The sequence below is a fragment of the Petaurus breviceps genome, unplaced genomic scaffold (assembly GCF_028583685.1).
Source record: "Petaurus breviceps papuanus isolate PSGF00001 unplaced genomic scaffold, PetGlider_PUasm1.0 582, whole genome shotgun sequence".
NCBI lineage: Eukaryota > Metazoa > Chordata > Mammalia > Diprotodontia > Petauridae > Petaurus > Petaurus breviceps.
This window is the reverse complement of record NW_027186390.1, coordinates 10986879-11014198: the sequence shown is the minus strand read 5'-3', so window position 1 is coordinate 11014198 and position 27320 is coordinate 10986879. Positions and strand designations below refer to the sequence as shown.

Below are 27320 nucleotides of genomic sequence, written 5' to 3'. Positions count from 1 at the left end.
CAAAATTTCTTCAGAAAGGAATGACTAGAATGTAACTGATTGTTATAATCTACTCAGTTGTATCAAGTCCAAGTTAATCTTGAATATGCTATTTTGATTGGTGTTTAAAACCTCATCTACTTTGATGACTTTTTTCTTGGGATTTAATTCTATGTGGTGTTCCCCTTTCAAAAAAGTAATTGGTAGCTCCTACATTCTACATATATGGGCCTAATTTTTAAACATTGTAATTCACTAAAACCCCAAAATGCTATTTTATTGTACTTCACAGAGATGTGTATGGGTATGAGCAAGGATTTACATGGCTTTCTTGTCTGAGAACATTTCTGTAAACTCCAAATTACTTCTCTAGGTAAAGTAGACAGTTTTTATGCTAAGCCCTTCTCTCTCCTTTTAAAAATTCCATTTGCTCTAGCCCAGGATTATTTATGAAGTATCCAAGCACTTAGATACACTAATGTAACTGGAAATTAGCAGATTTTTCTTTTTCAACAATACAGCAGAAAAACCAATAACTTGTACTGTACATTTTGTTTTACCAACCACAGACACTGAAATTTAAAACAGTTTCTTTGCTGGGATGGAGTGATGGTGGGATAACTGCACTCATTGCAGCAGCAAAGTACCCAACTTATATCAACAAGTTGGTAATTTGGGGAGCAAATGCCTATGTTACTGATGAGGATGAAATGATTTATCATGGTAGGTTATGTAAAGAAAAAAAATTATAACAATTGAAGCTGTTCTCCCCTTTCCATCTCATTTTTATATATGACAATCATTTAACACATATGCATCTAATTTTCCAGTTTTAAAGTAGAAACAAATATCTAAAAGGTAGTTTAACTAGGTCACTGGTTTAAATGTTTCCCTTTTTTATTTTGAAAGTATAATTATGAAGAAGAAGCATGAAGTAGTAGAAAGAGGGCAGCCCTTGAAGGCAGGAAGACATAAAAGTTGTGTATGTCACTTACCCTCTTGGTGTTCCCCCCTCTTAAGCTATAAATTACAAATAGTTGCTAAAGAGACCATAAGAGGTCATCCAGGATATTCTCCTGGTTTTATCAGTAAAGAAACAATAGCTAGAAAGGTTAAGTGATTTTCCTAAGATCACACAGAGGTGAAATAACAGAGCCAGGATGCAAGAATTCAGACTCAGGTACTTTCACCCAACTCCAATTAATTCTCCTTCTAGTATTACCTTTAAAGAAAGGACTTTGAGATCCTTAAATGAAAAGCAACCATCAAAATTGACAGCATTATACAAATAAATTAATTAGATGTTTGTGATAGCATAAATTCTAAAATCCAGTGACTCAGTTATTAATTAAAAGGTTTCATAATTTATCCATCCGTTTAACAAATATTTATTAAATACCCAGGAGTCAGAAGATCTGGGTTCAGCTTTACCACTTACAGCTAGCAAACTTGTAAAGTCACTTAATCTTTCTGAAACTCAGTTTCTCCATCAAAAAAAAATATTAAACAAGATGCTGTCTAGACTTCCTTTTGGCTCTGAATCACTCATTCTAATTTTGAATTATCTTCTAGTACTTTTTTCCTGAAATAAACTTTCAAATTGCACTTTTGTAAAAAGTGACTTTAAAATGTGTTCAGATATGTACATTTAATTCTATTCAGATATTCATTGAATGTCTGCTATATGGTTAGCACTGTACTGTGTGTTTTACACATTTTTTGTCAGTAACATAGAGAATCCATATAGACATTGCCCACTATCAGGTGGTAGAGAAGAAGTGCTTTTTCAAACTTCTGTGTTAAACAAGTATTCAGTATATTCTGGCTCTTCAGTAGCTTAATTATTGCTTAAATTTGTTGTTGAACCTTTGTGTGAAGACCGAAAGAAGCAACTGAAATTGCTTTCTTTTCTTTAAAAATGTAACTTTTAGTTATAAATTTAGCCTACTTATGTTATACACCCTCTTGTGAACAGTTGTAATGCTTTGTAGCCATAGTAGTTCTTTGGCAGTAAGAAGTATAATTTTTGTCCTTTTTTTTTCTGTATAGATGCTGTATAAAAATAACCAGTTCTTTAAATGAAGTCTTTTTTAAACAAGTTGAATTAAGACTTTATTTCAGGATTGTGACTTAAAATGTTATCATTTCAGAAACTATAAATATTACATCTTTTTTTTCCCTATGTATTTTGTTTTATTCATTTAAAATCTTTATTCTGAGAAAGGGTTCTGGGCTTTACAAGACTACTAACAAGGCTCATGACAAAAAAATGGTCAAGAAACCCTGCCTTCTCGATTATTGAGACCAACCTGTGAAAGTACAAGAATACCCACTACAACAACTATCTCACCTATATCCTATCCATTCTGTATTTGAAGGCATCCAGTAATGGAGAACTTGATACCGCTGAGGCAGCTTACTACACCTTTATTTTTATTTTTTAAAAGTTTTTAATATATTTTATTTTTCCTTCAGCTACATGTTAAAACATTTTTCAACAGTTTTTTTTTAAGTTTTGAGTTCCACATTCTACCCCTCCCCCTTCCCTGAGATAGTAAACAGTCAGATATAATAAACCAAGTCTTTAAAAAATATCCCTTTTATTCAAATGAGAATACTTAGAGACCGTTTTCCTGTATGGTTCATTCAAGTATATAAAATAAAATATAAATCTAACCCAAAGACCCAAGGGTCTTTGTTTTAGGTTAAAGGTTCCTCCCTGCAAGGTGTATATTACAATTTTGTTGTTGTTTGTTTATTTTTTTCAGGCATCCGAGATGTTTCAAAGTGGAGTGAGAAAACAAGAAAACCTCTAGAAGCACTATATGGATATGAATACTTAGCCAAAACCTGTGAGAATTGGGTGGATGGAATATTGCAGTTTAAAAACCAACCAGATGGTAAGTTACATGAAATACCTGATAGAAAAAATAGCAAAATAGGAAAGGTGTCCTTACTGTGAACTAAATATCCCTTTAAATCCTTAGAAGTAGGAGGTGAAAAACCGCCATTATTATCTAGTGATAATCCACAAGAGTCTTTTTAAACATAATTTAGTGATATTCCAGAATGGTTTTGCCATAAGTTACAAGTCACAAATGTTATAACTTTACTTTTTCCAAGGCCCAAAACACTGTAGCTTAATGTCTCATAAAATGTATTTTACATAGATTTTTTTTGACCCTTCTTTGGATACTACTTCCTTCGTTTAGTGGGAAAATAATATCCTTGAGGGTTTTTAATATATCTATGTTCAAATTGCAAAACAGGCAATCTTAGAAACAGATGAACAGCATGAAAAAATAAGCACAACAGGGCATTAACACCAGAATTTTTTGCTGCTTTATAAAATGTTCCTTTAGGCAGAATTGAGATCAGACCTCTTATTGTTTCCAGTGTTCCTGGTTATCCAAAGAAGGTATATGTGTCTCTTGAGCCTCAGCCTAACAAAGACTCTAGTAGAATTACAACTGAAAAAAAAATTAGTCACATTAGTTTGGTATAAATCCAACTTAATTCCATGAAAAATTATGAAATACCTACTCACTGTCTAGCAAAACTCTGTGCCATATACTGGGGATACAAAGACAGAAATGAAATAGTTGGTGTTCTAAAGGAGTTTATTGGAGATAAAATTTACGGAGAGATGGGTCTAATACAAGGCAATTAAAGGAGAGAAAGAATATTAAGTAAGAGGGAAGACTTCATGGAGGACTGGCACCTGAGCTGAACCTTGAAAAAAGATCAAATTACTGAAAGGTAGAAATGAGGAAGGCAGTACATTCCAGGCTGAGGGACAGCTTGTAGATTTATGGAATTTGGGAGACAAAATGTCAAGATTGGAATACAGATAGTTGACTGGTTTGGCTGAACTTAGTGTATGTGAAGGGGAATAATATAGAGAACAGAAACTATACTTTTCTTTCGAGGGGGGAAGGTAGGGCAATTGGGGTTAAGTGACTTGCCCAAGGTCACATGGCTAGTTTTTATGGTAAGTGTCTGAGGCCGGAGTTGAACTCAGGTCCTCCTAATCCAGGGCCAGTGCTCTATTCACTGCGCCACCTAACTGCCCCTAGAAACTAGACTTTTTGGCTCACTCCATTTTGCATCTGCTGCTCTGTCTGGTTTCAGTTCCGTGGAACAAAATGCTCCTCCCAGGATGAACTCATCCCTTCTAAACTCACCACCATGCTGCTAACTTAAGTCTTGTTTGGCATCACCTCCCTCTGCCTCCTCTTCCTTTGAATTGGAGAACTATAGAATGGAATACTAAATTCCTCCCAATGTCCTCCTTTATTGAAGGCAAAAGAAACTAGACTTTTTGGCTCACTCCATTTTACATCTGCTGCTCTGTCTGGTTTCAGCTCCATGGAACAGGATACCCCCTGGTTCTCCTCCACCTTTCCTTACTCCTTTTGTGTATTGTTAGGTTGTAAGCTCCTCAAGGGCAGGGACTGTATTTTCTGTATTCCTAGGGCTTAGCACAGAGCCTAACAAATAATAGGCACTTAAGAAATATTTATTGAATTAGATTGGAAATACGATTAAAGCTAGCCTATAGAAGTCATTATATGCCAGGCTAAAGGATTTTGTGCAGAGAAGTGATTTGATCATCTGACCTGTGCCTCAGGAAGATTACTTTGGCAGCTGTGTGGAGGGTGGTTTTGAGAAGGGAGAGACGTTAGTGAGAGGGGAAAGTCAAAGAGGACTCCAAGGTTATGAAGTTGAGTGACTGGGCCACCCCATTCTAAGAAGGAGAGGTCACTTCCCTCCCCAGGTCCATGTCATTTTCACCTCACCAACCACTTCTAAGCTAGAACAGAATTTCTCTCTTCTCTCTAAAATTATCATTAAGGTATAATTCTTTGCTAGGATTATGATCTTTTACCTCTACCCCTTATCTTTTTCCTTCTTCCCTGGGTGTTCTGTAGTGTATGCTGTAACACTATAAATTGTATTTTTACCCCTGATTTTTACCCAAATGCTCTCCTCTATGCTTTACCCACCCAACCTTCCTCCCCAGTATCACCTTCTGGACTTCCTCACGTGAGAACTGCCTCAAAATATAAAATGCTACCCTGCACCTCATCCTCCTTTTTATAAGATACACCTTAAAGAACCATTTTCTAATTTTTGTTCTCATTACTTGGTGATACCATTGAGGTTGTATTTGTTCTCTTGCATTAGAAGTTTTAGTTCACCTTGGTTTTTTACCTATACCCATGTATGTTACCCATACATTTGTATATATTATTCTGAACTATTGATTTTATTGATGACTCTTTCCTTGGATTTTTTAACTTTGTAAATTTCTGCTATTCTTTCTACACAGAAGCTTCTCTGTATTATATCTAACTTGGTAGATATGCACAGGCAATTTTCTCTCACTCCCTTCATTTTGAGTCCTAGGCAAATACATTTTACTAATCCTTGCTAGATACACTCTATTTCTAGCCAAGAACTCTTATATCGTATTTTAAGCTTTGGGTCCAGAGATCTAAAACCTAGTCTTAGATATCATCTTCTTAATAGCTGTTCTCTTCCCATTTGTTATTACCCAGAAATCAACATAACATTGCAAATATTGTCTGAATGGACTGAGTAGTGGAATGATTACCTCCCTAATCTTGAACACTAAACCTCTCTTAATGAATCTCAAAATTGCATTATTTTTTTTGTCTCTTATATAACACAGTTAACTCACTGAACTTTCAGACCAAAACAACCCCAGATCTTTTTCATATTGACTACTCTCTAATTATACCTCCCCTATTTTGTACTCATGAAGAAGGTAATACACCTTATTTTAAAAAATGCTTAATTCTAAATGTTACTGTGGAACAGTTCCTTTCCGTTTAGGTAACAGGGGCAGAGTTAACCTTCTGGGCCCAGATTTAATATCCTTAGCAGCACTGTGCTCCTCATTTTTCCAAGGGGAATCTAATTGAGCCCTGAGTTCAAGCCACTGAGAGAGACAGAAACAGAGACAGAGAGATAGAGAGAGAATTAGTTGTAAAATCTAACTGTAACTTAGTGTCCCCCAGGGGGATTTTTAACTTCTAATCCTAAGATTGCAGAGACCTACCATAGTCTATGAAATACAAAATCCTTTAGGGCCATCCCACTACATGCTCTGATCTCAAGTAGTAATGTACCTGCAGATGACAGTATTGAACTAGTTTAGAAAAAGAGAATTAGGGTTAGAAAATACCAGCAGCAGTGGTAGATGGCAAAATAAAACACAGATTTTTTTCAGTTCTAAATAGAAGGAAGGTGTTCAGAAGTGAGGAGAAAGAAGACCTCAGCCATAGTGTTACCAGCAAATAGTCTACTGCTGATCAGTCCCTATCTCCAATTGTGTTAACTGCAGATCTGTCTCCTTGTCATGGATGCTACTGCTGGATGCCCTAGGAGAAGCCCTGATTGTTTTCTACCACGTTAAATAGTTTCTGCTGTTTCCCATTCTCCACAGCCATAGCTGCATTGTCTCCTAACCATATTTCTCTATACTCTCTCAGGTCTTGTACTTTCTCATGTCAAACCCCATATAGCTACATCTTGAACTCCTTTTTCCCAGGGAACTATCTAGTTAGTCCATGAAAGCTTGCAGAAGGCTCTCTCTCTCTGTTTCTCCCTCTCCCCTCTCTCTCCTCTCTTCCTCTCCTCTCTTCTCTCTCCTCTCTTTTCTCTCTACATATATATGCATGTGCATGTGTGTGTCTGTGCATACACATGTTGTATGTGTATATTGGGCAGTTAGGTGGCACAGTGGATAGAGCACTGGGCTTGGAATCAGGAAGACTCATCGATTCCTGAGTTCAAATCCAGCCTCAGACACTTACTAGCTGTATGACCTTGGGCAAGTCACTTAACTCTGCTTCAGTTCCTCATCTGTAAAGCAAGCTGGAGAAGGAAATGGCAAACTACTCTTTGCCAAAAAAAACCCAAAGTGGGGTCATGAGGAATCGGACATGACTGAAATGACTACAACAACAAAACACACACACATATATATGTATGCACATATGTATTGTGTATATGCATACACATATATGTATGTTTAATAGTAGGATCATTAATCAGTACCGGAAGGTACCTTAGAGGTCATCTAGTCCAATCCTCTCATTTTACAAATGAAGAAACTAAAATCTAGAGAAGTTAAGTGTTTTGCCTGATTCCACAGGTGATAAGGGTCAGAGCCTAAATTTGAACCCAGGTCCTCTGATTCCTGAATCAGTGAGTGTTCTTTCCATGCAAAATGTTTCTTGAGTCTACGTTGTTTTTATTGGTACAGACAGCACTAAATGTATGATAGAAAAATGAAAGAAAACAAAATATTGGATTTAGAGTCAGAAAACCTGATTAAATACCTGTCTTGCCCTGGGATAATAATACCTACACTGCCTACTTCATGGTGTTGTGTGAACAAAGTATATTATAAACCGTAAAGTGCTATATAAATAAGAAATATTGTTGTTATTCCTCCACAAAAATACTATTGTAATGACTCATCGAAGCATGAAAGTGGCCCTTGGTTCTAGAAGGCTTTACATCTCTATGAATTTTAAAATGACCTTTAGTCCAGTGAGGCCTCCTTCTGTATTGATGGCAGTGGTCAAAGGAGGACAGTGGGTGGTAAGAATCACATTTTGAGAACATTTAAAATATTACTTTAGCCTTTAATTTTACCTAAGTATGAGATACATATCTAACAATTGGGTTGATAGACTATTGAAAGATCTGAACTATATTTGTATTAGCATTCTAACCTATAAATGAAGCAACATAATCAGCTTACCACTACAGGGGAGGACAGCTCAGGCCTGTCATGTGAATTGGCATGACTTCTAATTCATTGATATTCTGTGCCTACATATTCAGTTGGCTTGTTATATGCAGTTCTGTTTGTGCCAGATCTGATATTTTATTCTCCTGATCCAGGTTTTCCATTATACTCTTTATATTGGTCAATTTTCTCCATTTTTTCTTCTCCCTATTTTTTTTAAAGCACCTTTTAATTCTTATTTAACTTTCATATTCTGTTCTCTATAAGCTCTCTATTTGGACTTGTGATTTTCTTATCTGTATTAATTCTTGCCTACTTTATTTAAATATACCAATTATCCATTTGAGCATATCTTATATGTCTCCTGCCTGCATTGCTTCTGGTACTTTAGCAGTTTCAGTTGTTATGTGGCACTTTGACAAGGTTGTTTTGTTTCTGTTTTTCTTGACTTTGCTAATTTTCTGTTATAGTTTATTTTTATTGTGTGTGTATTTGTGAGTGTGGTGGCGTATGGAAATTTCTTTTTCTTCTCTTTTGAACTTCTTTGTCTTTTGTGGGATTTGTGACCTTTCACTCTTCTATCTTGGCTAAAAAGTTAGTGACCCTTTTCTCTCTCTCCTTATTTTCCTTGATCTCTTTGGGGGGCAAAAAACATCTTTTCATTTGACATCTGTGGTACTCCGTGCTTCTGGTTCACCTCCTTGCTTTCTGACCACTGTTTCTATTGATTTTTCTAGTTCCTTATCATCTTCCTGCCTCTGCCTCCTATAATCAGATATGTCTTATTTGTCCCATTGTCATAGAAAGGGTACAGAATGATCCTGAGGCTTAGGTACAACCAGGATTTAGGCTGAGTGGTAGAAGTGGGTGGTACCAAAAGGTAGTTCTGGGTTTGGAAGGTCATAGAGTCATGGAAAAAGAACCTTCTTCTGTGAACTAGCCTCAACCTGTTTACTTGGTTTGTTTTATTTAGATATTTGTAAAGTAGAAAATTCAGTATTTAATTTGGAAATCAAAACTGAATCTTGCTATAAAGGAGGCCATAATAATTAAGCTATGACAACAGTGCTAAAGCTAAAGTATGAAGATTTCATACTAGTTAACTCAATTTTTAAAGTACCAACTACATGCAGAGGGGATGAGGAGATAAAATATTTAGTCAAAATCAGAGACCAAAAACTGTACTCCCAAATCAATCTCCTGTCATGACTAGCATCTGAATAATTGGTATTAGTTATAGTTAGAACATAATTTCCATTTCATTTATTTTTCAGGTAACATTTGTCGACATTTGTTGCCCCTTATAAAGTGTCCTACTTTAATAATACATGGCGAGAAAGATCCTTTGGTTCCACGTTTTCATGCAGATTTTGTCCATAAACATGTTAAAGGTTCACGGTAAGTCATTATTCGTGGCTTTAGTAATCGATTACTGAGTGTATAAGAAGAAAAAAATGAAGAAACCGTACTGAAGAAAAAGCACAGTAAAAAAGATTAGCGTTGCCAGCATTGCTTTCTTTACATTTTTAGCACGTATCAACCAATAATATTATTTATTGTGCTCCAGTAATATAGTGACCAAAAAACACCCTCTTTGTGAGTCTTGGTCTCTGAATCTGGAAGACTGAATTCAGGTACCACTTCTGAAAAAATATTGGTTCATCTTGGAGAAGTCTTAACTTCCCAGTGGCCTCAAGCAGCTCTCTGTAAAGCCCACAAGTCATAGAGCAGAAGCAGACGAAGCAGACCTGTGTTGGTTGAGGGAGTTTCCTGTCTGGGAGTTCCCTACACCAATGAATTCATGCAGGTCCAGGCCAAAACAAACAAATAAAAACAGCCACAAAAACAGATAGGGTCTAACTGGCCTTCAAAGTGAGAACTACTTGTAAGACAATGTCACTCCTTTGGAGGCCTAAGCTGTGGTATGTATGGACAGTAGCCATATTCTTTCATTGACTAACCTCATATTCTTAATGGTATCAGCTATATTTTGACTTCATTTATTGTCTACTATCTGCAATAACTGACAGTATATGTTTAAAAGGTGTTGGGGAAAATTATATATGTATGTTGAAAGCTAATTTCTCTCAGAAATAAAAACTTTTAAGTAACAAAAATGCTTGTTGTATTTATTTCTAAAGTAAAATTCTACCACTGTTAACCTCTCTTTAACATTTTCCCTCATTTCAATAGTATATTTTAATCATATATTAAAATATCTCTCCTGCTGACAACTAGGTATTCTTGAGCTTCAAAATTACATGGTTTGGTACTTTTAACTCCCACAATAAATTCAATGTAGTCTTTTAAATAGGAATCAATTTGCAAAATAAATCTAATACGGAAATTCTGTTCTAGACCTCTCTCCTAGCAGCAGAATAAATTGGTTACTGTGCTTAAAATTCAGATGTTACTTTTTCTTAAATAAGGGGTTATTTTTGGAAGATAGTTTTCAAACTGAAATATCCTGTGAAATAACCTATGAGCATATACCATTAAAAGTCAAGAGTTGCCTTGCCATTAAAAAAGAACAGGGTTTGAAATAATATTGTGTTGACCACCCACTCCCCTAAGTATGCCTTCCATAGCAGGACATAGTCTCTCAATGAACAAGCATTTATTAATTGCCTATTAAGTGCCAGGCACTGTGCTTAGCAATAGGGAGACAAAGAAAGGCAAAAAAAAAAAAAAGTCCCACCTCTCAAGGAGCTTACAGTCTAATGAGAAAGATAACATACAAACAGGATATATGCAGCATAACTTGGAGGTAGGCTCAGAGAATGCCTAGGTGGTACAGTGGACAGAGTGCCAGGCCTGGAGTGGGGAAGATTCATCTTCCCAAATTTAAATCTGGCCTCAGACATTAGCTGTATGATCCTGGGCAAGTCACTTCACCTGTTTGCCTCACTCCAGTATCTTTGCCAAGAAAACCCCAAATGGGGTCAAAGAGTTGGACATGACTGAAAAACAACTGAACATGGGGCGGCCAGGTGGCTCAGCAAGTAAGAGCACCGGCTCCAGTGTCGGGATGACCTGGGGATCAAATCTGGGCTCAGATACTTAGCACCACACCCAGAAATAACTGGCCGTGTAACCTTGAGCAAGTCACTTAACCCCAATTGCTTAAAAAAAAACAACAACTGAACAACAACACAGTCTTAGAGGGCAAGTAGTAAGACTAAGGCCTGGGAATAGCTTCATGAGAAGGTGGGACTTCAGTTGAAACTTGAAGGAAACCAGAAGAAAGAAATGAGGAGGGAAAGCATTCCAAGCATGGGAGACAGCCACTAGAAGTGCTTAGAGATGGGAGATGGAGCATCAGTATTCGAAGGATCAGTGTTACTGGGACACAGAGAATGGCGGGGGGAGGGGAATGAGGTGTAAGGAAGAATGGAGAGGTAGAAAGGGGCTAGGTCACAAAGGGCAATCCTGGAGGAGTTGGACTGGAGTTGATGGTCATACTTGCATTTGACAACGCTGTGAAGGATGGACTGGAGCGGGGGAGAAACTAGAGGCAGGAAGACCAGCTACAAATCTATAGCAATAGTCTAGATGTGAGATGATGAGGGCCTCCCCTAGGGTCAGTGTCAGAGAAGGGGGTGAATACAAGAGATGTTGTTAAGGTAGAAACTATAAGACGTGGCAACTTATTGAGAATGAGGATGACAGGTTTTGCGGCTGAGTGGTTGGAGGGTAGTGGTACCTTTGATAATAATAGGAAAGTTAGGAAGAGGGGAGGATTTTGGGGGAGGGATAAGGAATTCAGTTTTAGACACGTTGAGTTTAATGCTGAATTTAAGATATCCATAAGACACCCACTTTGAGACGTCCAAAAGGCAGTTGGAGATGAGACTGGAGGTCAAGAGACAGGTTAGGGCTGGATAAATCTGAAGATCATTTGCATAGAGGTAATAATTGAATCTACGGGAGTCAAGATGCCCAAGAAAAATAACTTAGAGGGAGAAGAGGGACCAGAATAGATCCACAGCCCACTGTTGTTAGTGGGTGTGACATGAATGAAGATCCTCTAAAGGAGGCAGCAGGAGGGATCAGGCAGGTAGGAGAAGAACGAGGTGAGAGCAATGTCATGAAAATCTAAACAGAAGAGAGTATTAAGGAGAGAAGGGTGATTTACAGCATCAGAGGCTGCAGAGAAGTCAAAAAGGATGAAGAATGAGAAAAGGCCATTAGATTAGGCAATCAAGAGATCATTGGTAACTCTGGAGAGAGCAGCTTCAGGGGAAGGATGAAGTCAGAAGGCAGAGCATAAAGAAGAGAATGAGAGGAGAAGAATGGAGATAGCAACTGTAGGCATCCTTCGAAGGAGGAATTTAGCCACCAAAATGAGGAGAGATATAAGATGATAGGAGAGAGAAAAGATGGATGGACCAAGTGAGGATTTTTTGAGGATGGGGGTGGATAAGGGCAAAACAGAAGAGATGCAAGTAGTTACTGGATCCATCTTTGATCCAAAATGAAGAGAGATAAACTACTAGTTACCATGTTACCTTTTTGAGTCTCAGTTTATCTGTGAAAGGAGACTCTACCTCCCTCAGAAGAAGACTTCTAAGGTGCCTTCCAGCTCTAAAGCCATAACCCTAAGTATAACAAAAAAGGCATATTTAGAAGTCAGTTCACCTCCTAAGATGGCAGCATGGATGCCAAGTACAGAGTTATAGCCAGGTTCTAGAGTATTTATTAACACTGCAATAACCAGTCTAATTACAGTCACAATTTGAAATGTGGTATGGTAAGGTACCTAGGAGTAAGAAAGGCTAGAATCTTGTCCTATCAATTCCATTTAATAGCCTTTTGATCTCAGGCCCATCTTAAGCTCACTGAATCTAATTTTCCTCATCTATGAAATGAGGAAACCACCTGCCTTGCCATTTCAGAGGATTGTAATGAGAGTCAAATGAATTTTTGTGTGTCAAAACTCTCTGAAAACTATAAGCCACTCGGTAGTTATGAGGTATTATGGCTCATATTCTCAAAAAGTTCATAATAGATAACAAAAATAAATCTTGTTTATTTTATCAGTGACTTGGATAAAAGCAGAGATGACAAAATTTATAAGTGGCACAAACCTGAAAGGGATAGCTCACATGCTGGATGATGGAGTGAGAATCCAGAAAAATCTAAACAGGCTAGAACATTGAGCTAATCTAATAAAATTTAATTTAATAGATATAGTGTTACACTTGGGTTCAAAAGACAGTTTCACAAATACAAGATGGAGGAGATGTGACAAGAACAGTTTGTGTGGAAAATATCTGTGGTTGTAGTGGGCTGCAAGTTCAATATGTATCAACAGGACCATATGGTATCCAAAAAAGAAAAAATAATTCAATCTTAGGCTTCATTAAGAGAGGTCTTGTTTCTAGGAACAAGGGAGATGAATAGTCTTTAGTGCATCTATCATCAGATGAGGCAGGTAGGTGGCACAGTGGATCCAGTGCCAAATCTGAAGTCAGGAAGACTCATCTTCCTGAGTTCAAATCCAGCCTCAGACACTTACTAGCAATGTGACTCTCAGCAAGTCACTTGACCCTTTTTTGCCTCAGTTTCCTCATCTGTAAATTGAGCTAGAGAAGGAAATGGCAAACAACCCCAGTATCTTTGCCAAGAAAGCCCCGAATGGGGCCACAAAGAGTAAGAAACAACTGAAACAACTAAGCAACAGCTATCAGATGATCAAGGTTAGGTTATTGTGTTCAGTTCTTTTTTTTTTCTTTTTGGAGGGCAGTTGGGATTAAGTGACTTGCCCAAGGTCACACAGCTAGGAAGTATTAAGTGTCTGAGGCTGTATTTGAACTCAGGTCCTCCTGACTCCAGGGCCGGTGCTTTATTCACTGCACCACTTAGCTGCCCCTTGTGTTCAGTTCTGGAGCTATATTTTAGTCTTTCCATAGGCTAGAGAGCATTCAGAGGGCAGCAACCAGGACCTCAAGATCTTGTCACAGCGAGGATCAGATAAAAGAACTAATATGATATAAAAATAATATAATAATAAAATATATATTTTAAATAATATATTTTATATAATATATTATATAATTATATATTATATAATAATATATTTTATATATAATATATTAAAAATATATATTTTAAATAATAAAATATATATAAAAATAATATAATAATAAAATAATATAAAAGAACTAATAATGCCTTAAAGAAGAGAAGACTTAGAGGAAACTAAATCTTTTACCATATCTGCTTTCAAGTTTTTAGGCTTTGGCTAGAGGGTAACAGCTAACTGGCATAATCTGACAGCATAATTTTGTTTCCAGTAGGATTTAGAACTAGACTTAAATTTGACTACTACATCAAGTCTAACTATCTTGTATCTCTATTTCTATACTCAGCATGAGTTATATAGTTGCACAGCAGAACTAAGTTTATTTTAGTCTGGTGGTACAGAATAAACTAAAGGCCTAGGTTTCTATGGACACCTAGGTGGATAGAGCACTGGGCTTGGAATTAGGGAGACTAATCTTCATGAGTTCAAATCCAGCCTCAGACACTTGCTAGCTATGGGTAAGTCACTTAACCCTATTTGCCTCAGGTCCTCCTCATCGTCATCAAATGAGCTGGAGAAGGAAATAGCAAACCAGTAGTATCTTTGCTTAGAAAACTTTGGGGTTAGGAAGAGTCAGACATGCCAACACAACAGTTTGGTTTCTATTCTTCCTTTTGGATTATGCTGAGATTGAGACAGAGACATTTTCTTTTTTTTTTTTTTTTTTGCTTTTTGGAGGGCAATTGGGGTTAAGTGACTTGCCCAAGGACACATGGCTAGGTTTTGTGTGTGTGTGTGTGTGTGTGTGTGTGTGTGTGTGTTAAGTGTCTGAGGCTGGATTTGAACTCAGGTCCTCCTGACTCCAGGGCCAGTGCTCTATTCACTGTTCCACCTAGCTGCCCCAGAGACATTTTCTAACTATAGGCTGGGAGATCCCTGAGCTAGGAAAAATTGACTTCTGCTGTATTGCTCCTAGAATTTGTCTCATACTGAGAACTAGTTGATATAGGAAATACATATGTCTAGGTCTGTCATAAATGTTTATGAGAAGTAAGATTAAATCTGTAAAATTCAGTTTTTGGGAAATTAAACAAATTGTCACAAATCCATTCACCAAGTGGAAAAGTCAGGGGGGACGAGGGAATAAGGACTGGTAGTTGCTCCATATCCCATCCTTTCTTTTGCTCCTAACATCCAATTTTTTTAACCAGAGCCCCAGTCACCCAAGCCAGCAGCCCCTTTAGCTTTCACTTTTCCCTTTGGGTTTGAAAATAGGAAACTGCTGTTCTTAGCTGTATTCATTTGCTCCAGTGTTGATACCATCACCACTGCCAGGCTCATTTCCCTCCCTCATTGGTATTGTTCTTCTCTTCTCGTGGGTTCTTTTCAAGTTCTGTCCCCGTCCCCAAAGCCCCGTGATACATCCTAGCTTTGACTGTGTCCTATAATTCCAAATCCCTATGCAGGTCTAGTACATTTCTCATAACCTCCCTTCCCCTTGCAGAAGAGGAATTTCAGATATAAAAAAGGTTGTTTCATTCAATATGTATGACTTATGCAGAGAAAAACAATTTTTTTTCCTCTAGAAATTGTATTTGTAATAGAGATTCAGAGAAGTCTAGGCTATTTAGCCTGGACAAAGAGAAGTCTAGGAAAGAATATGCTAGTTGTCTTCAAGTATCTGAAAGGGTGTCTTATGGGAAAGGGATTATTAAACTTGCTCTAATTTGCCCTCAGAAGACAGAATTGGGAACAGATGAAAGTTACAAAGAGCCAGATGTCAACTTGATGTAAATAAATGCTTCCTAAACAGTTAGTACTACCCAGAACTGGGATGGGCTGCCATGAGAGATACTAGATCCCCTTCCCCTTCCCCCAAATGGAAATGTTCAAGTCAAGCCTAGTCCATTTCTTTTTGGTATGTCATAGAGAAACTTCTTTTTCAGTGGGTTGGACTGGGTGGCCACTGAGATCACTTCCAACCCCCAAATTCTATGATTCCATGATAATAAGTATTTGAAAAAGAAGCAGTAGCTGGAAGTTACTGAGGCCGATTTCAGCTCAAAGTAGAGAAAGATAATTAGGGCTATCCAAAAGTAGAATGGCTTACTTAAGTAGGTAATGGGTTCATCCTCATTTGAGTTCTTCAAGTCAGTCAACAAACCCTTTTTTAAAAAACATCTATTATGTGTCAGACACTGTGCTAAGTCCTGGAGATACAAAGAAAGGGGGGGGAAAGGTGCTCGTGGTCTAATAAGGGAGAGAAAATGAAAACAACTGTGTACAGACAAGATCCATAGTCTGAACCAGGTTCTCAGGGACACACTTTGGAAATCTGAGGAATCCAGCTAAAATGAACATTAAGTACCCTGGATCACCACTCCAATTTCATTTAGCAGGTATTTATTGAGTGCATGCTATGTACCAAGCCCTGTGAGAAGTACTGGGGATATAAGGACACACGTGATACATTCCATTGTCACATGAAATGTGCAAAGATAATCATATAAAAATATATACAGAGTAAATAAAAAGTAATTGCAGTAGGCGATGAAGGATGGGGAGGATGGGAAAGCACTAATAACTTGACTGATCAGGAGAGGCTTCCTATAGGAGGTGGTCCCTATCTTCAAAGGCAAATAGGCAGAGATAAGGAGAGAACATTCCAGACATAAGAGACAGCCTATACAGAGGAAGAGAGGTGAGAGATGGAATGTTATATAAGGGTTACAGCAAACCGGCCAGTTTGGCTGGAACATAGTAGTGCCTTATCAGTCTGAAAAAAATGGGTTGGAGCAGACAGTGAAGGGCTTCAAATACTAAGCAGAGGAGGCTGTATTTATCTTGGAGGCATGAGAGAGCCACTAAAATTTCTTGAGCAGGTGAGCACCATGACCAGACCTGTACTTTGGAACTATCAGTTTGGCAGCTGTGTGTAGGATGGATTGGCTAGGTAAGAGACTGGATGAAAGGAGCCCAATTAGATGGTTATGGCAATAGCCTAGTCCAGTGGTATCAAGTTCAAATAGAAGTGTGAGTCACTAAACTGTACTTATAGAATATATGTACTTATATGTACATAGAAAACCACAAATTATTAAATACACACACATATATATATATAAGCATTTGTGATTTTTTAAGTCAATATGTGGCCTGCAGATGTATGTATGCATATACATATATATTATTAATACATCAACATTAAAATCATATTTTAATCTGGTTCAGGCCACATCTTGGAAATGTTGCAGACCTGTATTTTTAGCTCCTCTGATCTATTCAATAGGTGATAAAGACCTGAACTAGAGTGATGGCTTAATATGAGTTCAGTTGAACTAAATAGACTCTCTCTCTCTCTCTCTCTCTCTCTCTCTCTCTCTCTCTCTCTCTCTCTCTCTCTCTCTCTCTCTCTCTCTCTCTCTCCCTCTCTCCCCCTCTTCCTCTTATTGTCTATTTTATCAGAAAGAGATAAGAAATGGGAGGCCAGATAGTAAAGAAAACAGGTAACTTGAATGCAGACAGTTAGTCTGAGGTCAGTGTGTATCTTCCAGACATAGTGGAGAGAATAGGAAAAGCAAGATGAGTCCTGATAGATGGACTGCAGTCAGGGTCCAAAGACTCAAGCCAAACTATTTGGTCAACGTGTGGCATCCAAATATGCAAGACCAAGTGAGAGTCCAGAAGTCCAGATGGGTCCAGATAATATAAAGCTAAACATGAGAAGAATGTCAGATATCAAGGGCAGGAGTCAGCATCCAGCATTAAAGTTGAGTGTGAGAGAACAGAGTGCTCACAGGGAGACTAGAAATAGTGTCTCAGTCTGGTACAAGTGAATGAGTTCACGTAACAGGGTTACAATTCTTGTTCCTCAGACAGGAGCTGGTTCACTTCTCTCCTTAGTTCAGGTATACAAGAGTGAGCAGGTGGTAGACTGTTCATCAGGGATCCCACAGGTGCTTGTGGGAAGTGATTATGGCACAGGTAAGCCTATGTTCTTTGGGGCTAGAGGGAAGAGGAGCTGAGCATCTTGTGAACATGGTCTGGATCCTGTCCTATAAATTCCAGAATAGGGAGAAGGGCCACTTCCTGTGGCATCCTAGGAATTCACTGAGTGGCTTCCAGCTAGCTGGTAGAAGCCAAAGCAAATTAGTGAGAACCCACTGTACCCCAACCCAGAGAGGACTGAGCTGAGCTGCAGTAGCTTACCAACCCAGGACCAAATAGTACAAATTTTACATTAAACCACCTGTCTTTGAAGGCTAGCAGGGGCCAGCATACTGGTAGAGGCAGAAACACTGAAGAAAGTATGGCTTCCCCTACCTCTATGATCCCATATCATCCTTAAGACAGCATGTGATGGGTGATCCCACTCCAGCTGCCCCTAGGAATACTCACTACCACTCCCCACCACCACCACACCCTCCTTTCCCAGTACTATTTTTAGCTGTCTATAGTCAACTGTTTGCTTCTATGGCTGAAGTAAAACAGTTAGCTCAAAATTCCACTTATGGTCATGTTACAAGGTAGACATGAAACAGAAACAAGCAAAGGCCTTAAGAATTTGAGCCTTTTGCTTAAAAAAAAAATCTATCTCCTCCCCTAATCTAGTATTAGCAAAAATTGTTCTCAGGTTAGGATGAAAACCTGAAAAGTCATTATGGTTTGTAAGTATTAATAATTATTACTACTGTATTTACTCTCAGTAGCAATTATTTTCATTGTGTATGGTTTGAATTTTATTGAACATCTTGTATGAAGATCACAAGCAAAGTTTATCTTGGACTTAAAGTGATATTGTCACTTTGATAAAATGACCTTCTTGCTTACCTTCTAGACTAACATTCTAGAAATGGTTACTATTTAGTGGGTAAAAGGAAAGAATATTGATAATTTTCCTCAGTAAGTTAACTTAAAACAATAATTTGCTGTTCGTTCATTAAACGTTTCCTTTGTAAAATTTCGTGCTAGAGATTTTGTGCCAATGAGAGACAGGCAGATAGATGGCACAGTGGATAGTGTGCTGGGCATGAAGTCAGAAGACTTGTCTTCCTGAGTTCAAATCTAGCCTCAGACACTTGCTAGCTGTGTGACCCTGGGTAAGTCATTTAACCCTATTTGCCTCAGTTTCCTCATCTGTAAAATGAGCTGGAGAAGGAAATGGCAAACCATTGCGGTATCTTTGCCAAGAAAACCCCAAATGGGATCACAGAGTTGGACACGATTGAACAAAACAAAACAACGGGTGCTGAGAAGGATATAAGGAAGAATAAGATAAAGTCTTTGCCTTCAAAGAACTTAAATTTAATGGGGGAAATCAAACACAGTTTATTTAAAAGTGGAGTATAAGTGATATGGGAATTCAAAAGAGGAAGATATTTTCAATTAGGGAAATCAAAGAAGGCTTAAAAGAGGGTGGCACAGTGGAGCTGTGCCTGGAGTCAGGAAAACCTGATTTCAAATTCAGCTTCAGATACCTCCAAACTGTGTGGCCCTGGGGAAGTCACTTATCCTCTGCTTGCTTCAGTTTTCTCAAGTGCAAATGGAGATGAATAATAGCACCTACATACAAAGGCTATTGTGAGAATCAAATAAGATAATAATTGTATAATATATTTGTAAAATATCAGCACAGTACCTGATACAAAGTAGTGCCTGTTTATATAGTTGTTGGTCAGTCATTCACTTGTGTCTGACTCTTTGTGACCTCATAAACCATAGCTTACCAGGCACTTGACCTGAGGGGTTCATCTTCTGATGTCATGCATTTTAATACTGTCCATGGGGTTTTCTTGGCAAAGATACTGGAGTGGTTTACCATTTCCTTTTCCAGTGGGTCACTTTTTGTTGGAACTTTCCACTATGACATGTCCATCTGGGGTAACCAGGGTAGTTTCATTAAGCTGTGCTGTCCCCTCTGCCATGACAAGGCAATGATCCAGGAGGGGTGTTTATATAGTAGGACTACTACTACTATGACAGCATTTGGATTATACATTGAAGGGCAGGTTTTCAGTAGTCAGAAAATTGAGAAGCCATTCTTAGTTCTGAATGAAACCAATGTGGGGAAGGAGGGAAAGTATGGCATGGTCCATATACTACCCAGGTATAAAGGTGGCAACCACCTTCATTCTTGTTTACTTTGTAATTTCTGCTCCTAGACTACTCTAAGATGTTTATCTCCTTGATGTCCTTGCCGTATTCTTTTTTTTTTTTTTGCTTTTTGGAGGGCAGTTGAGATTAAGTGACTTGCCCAAGGTCACACAGCTAGTTTTTGTGTTGTGTCTGAGGTTGGATTTGAACTCAAGTCCTCCTGACTCCAGGGCTGGTGCTCTATTCACTGCGTCACCTAGCCACCCCGCTGTATTCTTTAAAAAGAACCTCCTGCTTTGAGCCCCTGGCTACCAAATACTTATGGTCAGACAGAGTGGTTTTGTTCCATCCATGGAATGTATTATACCGTATGATACTGGCCATGTCCTTATACTATATTATTACTGGCCATGTCCTAATCCAGTCATTCTACCTCATAAGAAAACAATTTCATTTATGAGAAAAGGTGGGAGCAAAAGCACAAAGGTTGGAATTCTTGGAGTGGGGGGGTGATCAGGAAGTGGTACAGTTTGATTGTTGTATAGGATGCGTCTATAGATTAGGCAGGCATCAAAGTGGAGAGGCAGCTTGGTGGTAGAACTCTAACCTTGAAGTCAGGAAGACCAGAGTTCACATTCTTGTTTAGACACTAACTAGTTCTGTGATCCTGGGAAAACCACCTAGGGGCTCTCATTCCTCATTGAAAATGGGGATAACAGCATCTACCTTGAAAAGTGGTTGACAGCTATGTGGCATAACAGATAGAGCATTGGGTCTTGAGTCAGGAAGACCTGATTTCAAATCCAGCCTCAGACTACTAGCTGTGAGACCCTGAGCAAGTCACTTAACTTATGTTTGCTTCAGTTTCTTTAATTGTAAAAGGTATAATAATAGCACATACATCCCAGAGTTGTTGTGAGGATCAAATGAGATAATAATTGTAAAGCATCTTTGTAAACCTAAAAGTCCGATGTGTAATTACTGTTATTGTTATTGCTATTATGTGAAGAGGCAGTGAGATAAGTCTGATACCAGACTAGAATCCAATGGTGGAAATCCTTTATTTGGAGTTCAGAATCCTTCATAGCCTAGCCATACCTCCTTCTTACACCTTACATCCCACCATGTATTCTTCTATCCAGTGACACTGGCCTCCATGCTGGTTTTTTGTTGTTTTTGCTTTTTTTGGAGGGGGGAAGGCAGGACAATTGGGGTTAAGTGACTTGCCCAAGGTCACATGGCTAGTAAGTGTTAAGTGTCTGAGGCCAGATTTGAACCTGGTTCCTCCTGACTCCAGGGCTGGAGCTCTATTCATGCAACACCTAGCTGCCCTGCCTCCATGCTGTTTGATGAATAAAACTCCATCTTGGTCTGGGCATTTTCTCTGGCTGTCTCCCATCCCTAGAGTACTCTCCTTCCTTATCTCTGCCTCCTGGCTTCTTCCCGGGCTTCCTTCAAAGTTCCAACTAAAATCTGACCTCCTACAGGAAGCCTTTCCCAATCCTTCTTAATTCTAGTGCTTTCTCTCTCTTAATTATTTCCTACTTATCCTGTATACAGCTTGTTTGTACATATCCATTTGCTTGTTCTCTCTCCTACTGGAGAGATTAGCACTTAATAAATGTTTATTAATTGACTGACTGAAGACTCTCAATGCCAGGATTTATTCTATACATGAAATGGTAGAGGGCCACTAAGACTTTTGAGCAAAGTAATGTTTCTGATAGGAATATTTTAGGAAGATCCATCTGGGTTTTGGTATGATGTGCAGGAAAGATTAGAGGGGAGAGATACTAGAGGTAAGACCAGGTAACAGGTTATTACAGAAATCCATCCAGGTGAGAGGTAATCATCACCTGAACTCAGAGGCAGCAGTGGGAATAGGAAGGAAGGGAAACCACATTGTAGTACTGAATGATAGCTTAGTGGTAGAGTGTATGCAATACTAGATCTGGAGTCAGGAGACTTGAGTTCACATTCTGCCTCAGATATTTCCTTAGCTGTGTGACCTTGGGAAAGTCCTTCTCAGCCTTAGTTTCTACATCTGTAAAATGGAGATAATAATAGCACCTATCTGTTGTGAGGATCAAAAGAGGCAATATATGTAAAATGCTTTGTAAACCTCAAAGCACTATGTAAGTGCTAGCTTTTTTTGGTCATTATTATATTTCTTTTTGTATCCCCAGCTTAGCATATAGTGCCTTGTACATAGTGTTTAATAAATGTTTATTGAATTGAATTACATTCAGTTCCAGGTGCTATATTTTAAGGAGTACATTGATAATCTGCAGTGTCCAGAGGAGGGTGATCAGGATGATCTAGGGCATAAGAGAACATGCCATATAAGGATCAGTTGAATGAATAAATAGATGGAGGAATGAAAAAGCGTTACTAAGTGCTTTCCATGTAGAGCACATTGGGCTGAATTCTGGTGATACAAACAGAAAAGCAAGATAGTCTCTGCACTTAAGGGAGTTCACATTCTAATAGAAAGAGACAACCCATAAAGCAGATTTCATCTGCAGTTGAGGAAAGGCCTAGTGATTCCTAGAGTGCATTGGCACAAGCCAAATAGTACTGCATCTTCTTTCCATCAATAAAAACCATATCCTTTTCTGACAGTGCCAAGGACTTTGGATGAGAAATTTCTTCTGTGAGTATTCAGAAACTGCACTTGCTGCAATATCCTCAAGGATTCTTACCTTCAGTCATAGCATAAAGGGTCAGAGCCGGTGGTATAAGAGCTTCTGAAGTCCTGGGTGCACAGTCCTAGATTGTCTCCCCTAGAAATAAGAAATGGAAGGATACAAGATTTGTTGAAGGTGAGGTAAATGGCACCAATTTTAAGAATTAGGGGGCTGGGGCGGCTAGGTGGTGCAGTGAATAGAGCACTGGCCCTGAAGTCAGGAGGACCTGAGTTCAAATTCAACCTCAGACACAACACAAAACTAGCCATGTGATCTTAGGCAAGTCACTTGACCCCAAATGCCCTACCTTCTCCCCTCCAAAAAAAGAAAAAAGAATTAGGGGGAACATAACAGCTGTCTTCAAGTATTTGAAGGGCTATTAAAGAAAGATTCAAAGAAAGATTAAACTTGGTCCCAGGACATGGAATGAGAAACAGTGGGTGGAAGGTGTAGAATGGCAGTTTTCAGCTCAATATGCCAGCAAATCACATCTCTAGTTCTGAGTTACTACTGAATGAGATGGAGGAGCAAAGTTGCAAGGGTTGGACATAAATGAGCTTTATGCTCTATTATGAAAGAACCATTAGGCTATTTTAACAGTCAGCAAAACAAGTAGCCAAATGATTCACGCAGACTGATTAGATGAATTTGTTAAAAGATTGGAAATAATTTATAGGTTTTATGATTGGAGAATGGCTGAATAAATTATTGTATGCTAGTGTAATGACATATTTAAGATGGCTCATTGATGCTTCTTAACATTATTGCTATTTCCTAATAATCCCCTTTCAATAGAAACCTCCCTCGTTACAAGGTACAGTTAAGCAAAGAAAAGCAACATGTTGACGATATCCAGTGTTGAACATCTTATTTCACACCTATAATTGAACACCTCTTCACAAAGAAGAAAGCAGTATGGTTCATCTTCAGTTCTCTGGGGACAAGATTGATAATTGTAACAATCTTAGTTCTGATATTTTTAGTGTTTGCTCTGTTACATTGTAGTAGTCATTGTCACACAGTTCTCATGGTTCTGCCTACTTTCCTCTACGTCAGTTCATACAAGTCTTCCCAAATTTCTCTTAAATTCTTTATAGTCATAATTTCTTATAGTACTATTAATAATATTCTATTACATTAATATACCATAGTTTAATCAGCCATTCTGCAATGAATGGGCATTCATTTTGTTTCTAATTTTTTCTGTTACAATAAATATGTGGACATACAGGAGAATGTTCTGCCTGCCTCTGTCTTCCAAGTATCATTGGGTCAAAGGATATGAACAATTTAGTTCTTTTCAAACATAGTTCCAAATCGTTTCCCAGAATTATTGGATAATATAATGGAACATCACTTTGCTAAAAAAAAAAAAAACCTCATAAATAAGAAATATATAATGAATTATGGAAAGAGGGCTGGATTTGGAGTCAGAAGACCTGGGTTTGAATCCCATTTCTGCCACTTGTTATCTGTATGACTTTGGAGAGATTTTTGGACAGAAAACTATTCTGGGTTTCAGTCTCCTCACCTGTGTGAGTACCGTATTTCACCACATAGTCATCACAGATTTTATGCCACAATATTTTGCAGAAAAGTGGGATGCAACCATTATGTGAAGTTTTTTGTTTAAATTGTGCTGGTGTTACTTAAAATCATTTATTGCTAAGTTGTCTTTGGTACAAGATCAGGATGCACAGGATACTTGTGAATATATTTTAAAAAACCTTTTTTTTAAAGCAATTGGGGTGAAGTAACTTGTTCAAGGTTACACGGCCAGTTATTTCTGTGTGTGGTGCTAAGTATCTGAGCCCGGATTCTATCCCAGGTCATCCCGACTCTGGGGCTGGTGCTCTTACTCACTGTGCTACCTGGCTGCCCCTATATTTTAAAATTGAGTACTGACAATACTCATGTGCTGAAAATTCTAGGCCAGCTGCACACAATGCATGAGAGACATGCATATCCATATGCCGCTGGTAGATATGTTGCAGCCCTGTTACCTTTTAAGCAGCATCATGGACAGAAGTATACCATGCGATGATTATGTGATAAAAGGTTATAAACCAATTTTTAGACTGAAAAAAAAAAACCCAACAGGGTGTGACAGTTAAGCAGTGATGACAATTATGAGGTGAAAAACAGTAGATTTGTTGATCTCTAAGGTTTCTTCTCTAAACCAGGGATGATTTAGGATGGTCCACAGGTAGGACCAGTGGAACTAGGTCTCTGTACACATTGACTACAATTATGTAAAAAGGCAAGAAGGAAAAATATAACCTCAGCTGTGGAGTTTCGGTCAGTACTGGAAAGGGAATAGGCTAGAAATATGGTGTTAGCTCATTTGACTCTGTCTTGTTAAATTTTAAGATTTTGTACAAAATTTTTATTCCTTCTTTGCATGCTTATCTGATTTTTTTTATTAATGGTTGCTGATAATAATTAACATTTATATAGCACTTTAAGTTTTGTGAAGTTCTTTCCAGGTATTATCTCATTTAATCTTCACAATACCTCTGTGAGATAAGTGCTGTTATGCCCATTTTTACCGAGGAGGAAGGTGAAGCTGAGCAGGGTTATGACTTGCCCAGGTTTGCACAAGTAGTAGTCTAACATGGTATTTTGACTTGGGTCTTCCTGACTCCCAAATCTAGCACTCTATGTGTGCCAACCTAGCTGCCTCAGCTGTTAGTATTTTTAAACACATTGATTAGCTGAAATTACAAAGCAGATGCCATTTAAATGTATACATAGGTAATGAATAGGTGTTGCAGTGGATAGAGCATTGGGCTTAGAATCAGGAAGACTTACCTTCTTGAGTTCAAATCTGTCCTCAGACACTTACTAGCTGTGTGACCCTGGGCAAGTGACTCACCTCTCTGTGCCCCAGTTTCCTCATCTCTTCAAATGAGCTGGGGAAAGAAATGGCAAACCACTCCAGTGTCTTTGCCAAGAAAAACCCAAACGGGGTCACAAAGAGTCAGATGATTAAAAGTACTGAACAACTATAATAGATAATGAATGATATACAATTTGTTTTTTTCTTAATGAGCAATGAAGAGATTATTAGAAGTGGTCTGTTAGGGACGTGGACCCTCTTGTTTGCCCTCATCAGTTTTTTTTTTTATTTCTTTACATAATTTGCAGTTATTTGCCTTTAAGCGAAAACCTTAGTATAAAAAAGGAAAGATGGTACTATAGAACTTTGATTTCTTTTACTTTCAAGATGAATATCTTAGGATAATTGTGATATATGTATGCAGAAGCAAAGTGACTATTGTGTTTTGGTGGCAGAATGAGCCATGAGTTTTTCAATAACTCCTACAATTAATTTCCCTGTGCCCTATCAAACAGAAATGTTCTTCTGTTTACTCTCAGAACCCAGTCCATTTTCAGACAGTCATGTTCTTTAGGGGTGTGTGTATGCAGTTGCATACACACATGCACATACAAAACTCAGGGACATACTAATTAATTGGCATCTGCATAGGACTCCAAGGTTGGCAGAGAGCTTCATATATACTGTCTTACTTAACCTTCACAGCAGCCTTGTGAGGTAGAGAAGACAAATTATTATCCTCCGCTTTACATTTGAGGAAACTGGAGTGTAGAAAGGTCAACTATTTTACAACTATCACACAGCTGGGTGAAATTTGAATCTAGAACTCTATTCCAAATTCCTCCTTCCCTCATTCCATTGTACCATTATCATCACCTTTAAGCTGCTATGAAAACTAGTTAAATACCTTTAGCATAATAATGTGAACATAGTTCCCAAGTGGAGTTTACTCACCTTTTGACAGCTATATAATTACAACTATCTTTCTTTATTATGCCTTCAAAGGAATACAAAATAATAGGATATTTTAAAGTCATTCAGTCTTGTATCTGACCATGATGGTAGTATGTTGATACCTTTGATTAATGAAAAAGAAAAATATTAAGAAAGGTAATTCTGACCATATTCTCATCCTTTCATTCCAGAGGTCAGCTATACTCTTAATTATGCCTTAGAACTTATTATTTTTTCTTAAATCTCAGGACCCCTTTACACTTTCAAAATTTATTAGGATGCCCACAAAGCTTTTGTTTATATGGGTTATAGCTATTGATATTTACTGTATTTGAAATGAAAACATCCTAGAATTATTTTTAAAATAGTTTAATCTTAAAGACTTCATAAAAGGAAATTAGGGACCCCCCCAGGTCCCCAGATCACACTTTGAGAACCACTTGCCTTAGAGGAATGCTTCCTATCCTTTTTAAGAGAAGGAACTACTCTTCATTTCCTCCCCAAAGAGATCATTGCAGTGGGATGGTGTGGTTTGACGAGTAAACAATAAAATGTACTCAAGCAGAACAGAAGAGAGAATGCTGTCCTGGTTTTGCTTCCTTCTTTGCTAGGAATCCTGGCAAACAGTAGAAAGAGTGGGGAGCAAGATAGTAATATCTGCAGTAGACTTGGAGATCTACCAGGCAAAACTTTTAAGAACTGTTGGGTGGAGGCCCACACCAAAACTGAAAATTCAGCTAGGTCTCTTCCAGAGAAGGTCACACATTTTAGATTCTGTGGACTAGGGAATAACCTTGTACTGGCTGACAGTAAAGGAGGTCTCCTATCCCACCAAAAAGTCCTTCCCTAGTTTTCCTTGAGGGCAGCTAGGTGGCTCAGTGGATAGAGTGCCAGACCTAGAGTCAGGAAGACTCATCTTCTTAAGTTCAAATCTGACCTCAGATATTAACTGTGTGT

General features: G+C 38.2%; 1 protein-coding gene across 3 annotated transcripts in view; it reads left to right on the top strand.

Annotated features, from left to right (window-relative positions):
• Nucleotides 1–27320, top strand: part of BPHL (biphenyl hydrolase like) — a 467045-nt gene that overhangs the window by 433049 nt on the left and 6676 nt on the right. For all 3 annotated transcript variants that reach the window (XM_069103593.1, XM_069103594.1, XM_069103592.1), the window contains exons 5-7: nt 549–702; nt 2748–2879; nt 9040–9163. In XM_069103593.1, the coding sequence (XP_068959694.1) occupies nt 549–702; nt 2748–2879; nt 9040–9163 (410 nt within the window). The remainder of the gene's footprint in view (nt 1–548; nt 703–2747; nt 2880–9039; nt 9164–27320) is intronic.